Raw genomic sequence first — 8,616 nt, 5'->3', positions numbered from 1 at the left:
ATATAATGGAGGCTTGATTCTCCATCTCGCATCCACAAATCCAGCTCCCACCTTTTTGCTGTGGGTATTGTCTTGAGTGAACTTCACACATGGGCTAACTAGCTCCCTCCCTATCCTCCCCCATCCCCCTTCTCTCCCTCTCTCTGTATTTTACCTACAGGGCTTCTTCTGTAGATCGGGGGAAAGGCTGCGGCCCCTCTACAGCTGTCACAGATGCTTTCCCCCTTCCATTGCCCGGCAACCAAGAACAAATAAAGCCGGCAAACAGCCCACCCCCCCTCCCTCTTGCGCCATCAACTCTAAACCCCTCAGCGCCGTTGCTGCTGCTCCCCATCCCAACTCCCACTCACTCCCTCTGAACCTCACAGCAAAACATCTAGCCCTTTGTCCACGCTGACCGGCTGAATGTAGGTTTTGTTTTCACTTAAAAGCAAATTGGGGTTATGCCTAGGAAAAATAGAAGACTTCAGTTCAACAGCTAAACAAGAGGCTGGCTTCACACTGCCTTTTACATAATTACAGGGGTCCGCTAGAGGGGAGGAGGGGGGAAGGGAGCATGCCAAGCAGTTAAGAGTGTGCCCTTTCTTCTGCCTGGGGCCTGTGTGTGAGAGGCCGGCCGTGGCACATTTACAGCGGCAGGCACCATGCCACCGCAACGCTGATGAGAGGGTCAGATGTTAATCAAGCGGGCACACAATGGGTACCAATCACGGGATGATCTGGTGGGTGCTCTACTTTGGGTATGACACTAATTCTATGACAAGGTTGGTGTGAAAGTATAGATTAAGGGTATCCATCACAGCCACAAAACAATGCCTTTGTCACGGTCATGGACGTCAACGTCACATGAACTCAGATAACCGTTCAACATAATAGAACGCCATGGAAAAGCCAATGTAATTCACCACAGCTGTTGGGGATGTGTAATCTAATTACTATTCAAATGAGGGCCCATTCAAAGTCATTGATTTGAAATTGCCCTTAACTCAGATTAAGAAGTCCCAACTACTGGGAGACAGACAGTACAGCTGCAGAGATGAACTAAGCCACCTAATGCTGCCCTCCACTGGTACAGACCTGTACCAGATTCAGTGTTTCAGTTGTCTTACTGGGTCCCTATGCATCTACGAACAGGATTACTGTCTTAACTCAATTAGCCATGAAATCCCTAGTTTGTTTTTCTGGAAGCTGTGTTGCACCATTTTCCCCCACGTGGGCCAGCCCCCTAGCATTCGCATTCAACCAATGAGCTTCAACCCCTCACCATTTGAGTGACAGCTAGCGAGAGACACATGAACACACAGCAGAGCGAGAGTAACAACGTGGTGCACAGATCTGCACATATGTTTCGTAGTACACAATCTTAAAGGAACACTTTCGGCCTGTGAGCGCTACTTTCAAAACTACTGGCTAAAAAGTATATAAAAGTACCAGAGAATCCCATTAACTGTAATGTACACTTGTTGCTGGACAGACTCAAAAGTAAGAAGTAAAAAATAGCGTTTTGGCCCCGGCGTGCACAAAAAAAGGTGGTTGAGCTGGGTAAAAGAGAAGAAAACTCTAAACGTGATCCTTGGGTTGTCCAACTGACGTCACCCCATTGAAGTCGAATTTTAAAGGTGAAGTTTAGGTAAGGGTTATGGTAGGGGTTAGGGTATGGACGTCTCAAGTTCAGCACAACAGCACCCTTTACTGGAGACAATGGAAGCTGGGCCAAAGATGATACCGTTCAGCTTATGAAACAAGAGCACAAAAACAAAACAAAAAAATGTATCGCATTTCAGAGACTAAGCCTATTTCAGTGTGAAATGTACATGCTGAACAGGTGTAACTATCAGGAAATAATTCCAATAAGACAAATGTTTATTAAAGATCTCCTTCATTGTTTAATAGTAGACATTGTGCCAAAAAAATGTCAAGTCCTCAGCCACAAATCACATGCCGAAATTAAAATGTTCAGCTACTTTTCATGATGTCATATATATTGCACTTGCTTCTCTACAGGTTTAGCTAATCGGTTCTTACATATATGTATAAATATATACAGTTGGTAGAATTATTTCAGCCTTTGGTGAAACTTTGTTGTGCTGTTGGTTGAGAGACACTGGCGGAGGAAAAACAATGACACTTTCAATGTAGCATGTGTCCATGTGGCATTATGCATGTCAGCAGAACAATTACTCTCTGTACAGGAATGTTAACTAATGCTAGTATTATACAAAATTCATTAGACTAAACCCAAATAAGAGATAAGAGCTTGGGCATACAACCATTATGGGCATACAAAACGTCTCTAGGGCTGGAAGGACATGCCAACCACGCAGTGTGCCAAAGGCATATCATATATACATCCTGCCATAAAGGCACTGGCACATTATTTGGGGAAACATTATGAAGATGGACCACGTGACACTGAATGATATTTCCTCTAAATAATTTGGGTCGATTACAGTGAGCAGACGTGCTAAGTCATGATGAGTGCATTCCAGATGCATTGTGGTTAAAGTAATCAGTTCTGCCAACATGTATAATGCTCTTTAAAACATGTGTTTCATTGGGAGTGCATCCTAAATCATTTCTGAGGAGATCAGGCCAAAGTCATGCTGATATCCACAGTAAAATAAGGAGAACACAACCATCGTAGAAAAAATGTATTATTAACTAGCAGACCTGGAGTAAAGAGTTGGGCAAGGTTTATTCATATTCCTCTCATTCATAATTATCACCTTGCACCTTGTTTAAAAATGTCTGGATAAGTTGCCACATCTTATTTTGTACAGGTATGTTTTGGTAATACGTAAAAATATCCCACATTATGTTAGTGTGTTTCTGTGGGTGTCCTTACCATCCTATTGCAGACCTTGTCAGGGGTGGGGGGGGACATATTTCTGGTATTGCAACTGCACACACAATCCAGGCCACTCAGTCTTCCCTCTCTGTCACTCTCACCCTCGTTTCTCTTTCTTTCTCTCCTTTATCTATCCCTGTGGAGCATGGTAACTTTTGAGATTGGTAGGTAGGTAGGGGTCTGGGTGGATGGCGTTTGGGGTGGCTGAGGGGCCTCAGCAGCAGCCTCCAGAGGAGGTCTTGACTGGCGTGCTCTGGATCTTGACGTTGGACTTCTCCGAACCTCCGGCTGTGGCCCCTGGGCCCATTCTCTTCTTGATCTCAGCTGCCATGGTCATGAAGGCCTGCTCCACGTTGGTGGCACTCTTGGCGCTGGCTTCCAAGAAGGGGATCCCTAAATTGTCAGCAAATTCCTGAGGGAGGAAGAGAAAAAGAGACAGGGGACATGAGAGTGAGAGGCAACAGTAAGGTGGGAGTAGGGGAGAGGCATATACACACAAAGAGGCAAAGAGACGAGAAAAGAGTGGGACACAGAACGGGAGAGAGAGAAGATTAAACTTAAAAATATAACAATTTCCTCCCCCATTCTGTAACCAGGTAGAGCGTTACCTTGGCCGTTGTGTAGTCCACCAGTTTCTTTGTCGTCAGGTCACATTTGTTGCCGACTAACAGCTTGTTCACGTTTTCACTGGCGTAACGGTCAATCTCCTGTAGCCACTGTTTCACGTTATTGAAGGATTCCTGGGGTGTGACAGGAGAGGAGACAACTGTTGATAACTCAACAACCGATACAATAGACAGCATAACCAGATACACTGAAACTTTGTTTAACTTATACAGGCTTGAGAACAAGGCTATCTGCTACGTAAACTTGTTATAAAAAGAGAGTGAAAAATAGAAAGTGAAAAAATTGAAAAAGCAAATGAGGGATGGATTTACCTGGTCTGTGACGTCGTACACTACAATAATGCCATGTGCTCCTCTGTAGTAACTGGATGTAATTGTCCGGAACCGTTCCTGTCCAGCTGTGTCCCACTGGGGGCCAAATGAGAGCAAAGTCAGACCTATCATCATATACAAATCACAATGTTCCACTTCTGCCATTCTTGTGACTCAATCAAGTCATGTCAGCCATAGGTACTTACAATCTGAAGTTTTATGGTCTTTCCATCTAATTCTATGGTCCTAATTTTGAAGTCCACTCCAATAGTGCTAATATAGCTCTCTGTGTATGTGTCGTCCTGAAGAGAAAATAAGAAAAACAGAAAATCCCTATGGGTGTTCAAAGTACAGTAAAGTTCCTGGGACATCAAACTATTATCTCTCAAAATATCAACGTGGCAAATACAAACCTAGACAGAGGAAAGTTACTTACTGCAAATCGGAGGAGGAGGCAAGACTTTCCAACGCCAGAGTCGCCAATCAGAAGCAGCTTGAATAAATAATCACTGAAAGGAGAGTAGACATGTCACAGGTTAAATATATGTCAATTAATTCCATTTGTCATGGAGATATTACTATATACTATTCATTATTTGTTGAAAGTCAAAAACAACAAGGCAACAAATTGTCACATAGTAGCTAGTTCTGGCTAATTTAGTGACAAAAGCCAGTCAATCAATAAATGCATCTGTATCACACAACAATCAAAGTAGCCTTGAATAGAATTCAACACATAACTAACTAGATATAACTATATTATTGGGCAATTATGGTTAAATTGGTCAGCTGACTTTTTACACATGTTCAAATTTGAAAAAGTCAAAGTAGTTAACGTTTTAACTAGCTAATGTAACTAACGACGTTACCTAACTAGCCAGCTGTGATAGTAGCTAGCTGAATTAACTACCAGCTGATATTAGCTAGCCTATGTATGGGTAGTTAGCTAGCATTCATGCTAGCTGGCGTTTTAACGTAACTAGGAAGATAAAAACAGGCCCTAACACGCCTATTAATAGTCAATATAAAACATATCTAGAGTGGACTTGATACAGAACATACCTTATGTCATCGATTTCATATTTGTATAGAAGACAAAACAAGTATCTTAAACTAGCTAACAGGTAGCGGGCGAACGTTAGCTAACATAAAAAAAACAGGCTGTCATCATTAACCAACAGTGTTACTTACTATTCGGGATTCATCGTTGACTAAGCACGGTAACGTTAAGCAGTTATTCTTTAAAAGATTGCTATCCTTTGTCGTGGAAAATGTGTGTAATATAATCCAGCAACAATTTTTTTCAGAACAACTGCAACTGGCTAACTACTCGGAGCCGAGATAATCGAATCAAATATGGCTGCACTCCTGACCAGGAAATGCCAACCAAACCTATGGGGCTACTGGAAGTTGTAGTCAAATCGTATTAGGCCTACATTATTTATCATTCATCATTTATTTATTCATTATTTCCACTCCATGCATTATCATGGGATAAAGAGAGGTCCACACATCTGTCCGATTGTTAAGGGATGCAGAAGAGAGGTAGCCCAACACAGGGCCCGTATTCTTATTAGCAGACTCAACAGCCTTAGTTTCTCAAATGACTGTCTCGCCTGGTTCACCAACTACTTCTCTGATAGAGTTCAGTGTGTCAAATCGGAGGGCCTGTTGTCCGGACCTCTGGCAGTCTCTATGGGGGTACCACAGGGTTCAATTCTCAGGTCAACTCTTTTCTCTGTATATATCAATGATGTCGCTTTTGCTGAGGGTGATTCCTTGATCCACCTCTACGCAGACGACACCATTCTGTATACATCTGGCCCTTCTTTGGACACTGTGTTAAAAAACCTCCAAACAAGCTTCAATGCCATACAACACTCCTTCCGTGGCCTCCAACTGCTCTTAAATGCTAGTAAAACTAAATGCATGCTTTTCAACCGATCGCTGCCCGCACCCGCCCGCCCGACTAGCATCACTACTCTCAACGGCTCTGACTTAGAATATGTGGACAACTACAAATACCTAGGTGTCTGGTTAGACTGTAAACTCTCCTTCCAGACTCACATTAAACATCTCCAATCCAAAATTAAATCTAGAATCGGCTTCCTATTTCGCAACAGAGCCTCCTTCACTCATGCTGCCAAACATACCCTCGTAAAACTGACTATCCTACCGATCCTCGACCTCACGATGTCATTTACAAAATAGCCTCCAACACTCTACTCAGCAAATTGGATGCAGTCTATCAAAGTGCCATCCGTTTTGTCACCAAAGCCCCATATACCACCCACCACTGCGACCTGTATGCTCTTATCGTCTGGTCCTCGCTACATATTCGTCACCAGACCCACTGGCTCCAGGTCATCTATAAGTCTTTGCTAGGTAAAGCTCCACCTTATCTCAGCTCACTGGTCATCATAACAACACCCACCCGTAGCACGCGCTACTTTGGGGATGACCAGTGAGATATACCAATGACTGGAACGAATTGCAAAAATCGCTGAAGTTGGAGACTATTATCTCCCTCACTAACTTTAAGCATCAGCTATCTGAGCAGCTTACCGATCGTTGCAGCTGTACACATCCCATCTGTAAATAGCCCATCCAACTACCTACCTCATTCCCATATTGTTTTTATTTACTTTTTTGCTCCTTTGCACACCAGTATTACTACTTGCACATCATCATCTGCACATCTATCACTCCAGTGTTACATTTACATTTAAGTCATTTAGCAGACGCTCTTATCCAGAGCGACTTACAAATTGTTAATTTGCTAAATTGTAATTACTTCGCTACTATGGCCTATTTCTTGCCTTACCTCCTCACACCATTTGCACACACTGTATATAGACTTTTTCTATTGTGTTATTGACTGTACGTTTGTTTATTCCATGTGTAACTCTGTGCTGTTTGTGTCGCACTGCTTTGATTTATCTTGGCCAGGTCGCAGTTGTAAATGAGAACTTGTTCTCAACTAGCCTACCTGGTTAAATAAAGTTGAAATAAAAATAAACAATACTGGATCATGAGAGGAATATACAGTTGAGGGAACTCACTGACAGATGGCTGTATTGCACAGGAGGTTGGTGGAACCTTAATTGGGGAGGACGGGCTTGTGGTAATGGCTGGAGCGGAATTGGTGGAATGGTATCAAATACATGGTTCGCTGCCATTCCATTCACTCCGTTCCAGCCATTATAATGAGCCGTCCTCCCCTGGCAGCCTCACCTGATGTACTGTACCATGCATTTTGCTCTTCACGCTGGTGGTACCTTATTGGCTCAGCCAGTTTCTTCTTGATTGCTGTAAGGTCTAAGGTCAAGGATAAAGAGCATCTGTACAGTGCATCAGTGATGGTTTAATTCCCATGCTTCAAAGCACAGCCAGTAGTGCTAGGAAAAGTAAACACAGGGATAGCTTCAGATTACCACCCAGGTAGAATTATAACTTTTATTTAGCCTATTGTGTGGCTGGGTGCATTCTGTAAAGGAATTGTCTAACATGCATTTTCTATGTGGTTGCTACATCAGTTTAACTTCCTCTCTTATGTGTGCTATTGATGGATCTGAGGAATTGATTAGCCATTAGTCACGGAAATCATAGACCTAGGGCAGCAACAGCACTAGATCTGGGATTAATGACAGATTATATTGGTAATTTTGAAAATGAAAAAAAATAATGTTCAGGGGAGGGTCCTCTTCAGACAGACAACTCTCCCAACAAATCATGAGGTAGACATAGAATGTTTGCAGGCAAAACCTTTGCAGTGTTTTTATTGAAGGTAATTGATGCAACCTAGCCAATTGCGAAATGCAGTATTTAAAAATAACCTCTTGCTAGCTACTATTTTGTGTCTGGGAGATGTTTATGCGAGAGCAATAAGCGGATAAAGCAGTGAAAGCCGGATGTCCCAACTCCGCCCTTTCCTCTATGCTGGCTAGGCTACTCAACTGTAACTTTGGTTAGCTTTCAATAAATTGGCTAAATGGTCAACGGAGTTACCTCTTCATATGAACAAGACCATTTGTATTGCATGCTGCATATTTCAAGTGAACTCGAAAACCGATATTTATCTTATTTCAGTCTTTAGTTATTCTTAACACACTAGCTAGAGTTTAAGATGGGGGGATAAAATATATATATATATATATCTCCTAATTCTATGAACTCTGTCAGCGAGTACATAAACCACCTCTACCCTCCATTCTATTGGCGAACGTACAATCACTGGAGAACAAACTGGACGAGCTCCGTTCGAGACTAACCTATCAATGGGACATGAAGAACTGTAATATCCTATGTTTCTCGGGGGTCGTGGCAAAACAAGGACAATATACATCTGGCTGGTTTTTCTACGCATCAGCAGGACAGAACGGTAGCGTCTGGTAAGCCCAAGGGGGAGGTGTGTGTCTCTTTGTTAACTACAGCTGGTGTGTAATCTCTTATATTAAAGAGTTAGAATACCTCATGATAAGCTGTAGACCATACTATTTACAAAGAGAGTTTATCCATATATATATATATATATATATATATATATATATATATATATATATTATTTCACGAAACATTGAATTTGGCCTGCTCATACATGGAAAAACAGACAAAAATAAAATAAATCTATAGGAAGTTTGACTGTGTTGGTGTGTGGACCATGATAGATCCTTAGTGATGTGGACACAGAGGAACATGAAGCTCTCGACCCGCTCCACTACAGCCCGTCGGTGAATGGGGGCGTGCTCGGCCCTCTGTTTCCTGCGGTCCACGATCAGCTCCTTTGTCTGGCACCACATTGCCAGGTCTCCGACCTCCTCCCTATAGACT

At 42.5% G+C, this 8,616-nt stretch overlaps 1 protein-coding gene across 1 annotated transcript; it reads right to left on the bottom strand.

Annotated features, from left to right (window-relative positions):
- Positions 1 to 1,862: 1,862 nt before the first annotated feature.
- On the bottom strand, positions 1,863 to 5,183 carry LOC106585917 (ras-related protein ORAB-1). Its single transcript, XM_014172662.2, has 6 exons — positions 4,978 to 5,183; positions 4,223 to 4,295; positions 3,993 to 4,088; positions 3,787 to 3,882; positions 3,457 to 3,588; positions 1,863 to 3,260 (listed from the first exon to the last, which is right to left on the bottom strand). Exons 1-6 carry the CDS (start codon positions 4,989 to 4,991, stop codon positions 3,063 to 3,065), a joined length of 609 nt encoding a protein of 202 aa, XP_014028137.1. The 5' UTR covers positions 4,992 to 5,183; the 3' UTR covers positions 1,863 to 3,062.
- Between the last annotated feature and the right edge of the window lie 3,433 nt (positions 5,184 to 8,616).

This window comes from Salmo salar, chromosome ssa02 (genome assembly GCF_905237065.1).
Source record: "Salmo salar chromosome ssa02, Ssal_v3.1, whole genome shotgun sequence".
Classification (NCBI taxonomy): domain Eukaryota; kingdom Metazoa; phylum Chordata; class Actinopteri; order Salmoniformes; family Salmonidae; genus Salmo; species Salmo salar.
Note: the sequence above shows the minus strand (reverse complement) of the source record. Positions and strands in the feature narration are given on the sequence as shown.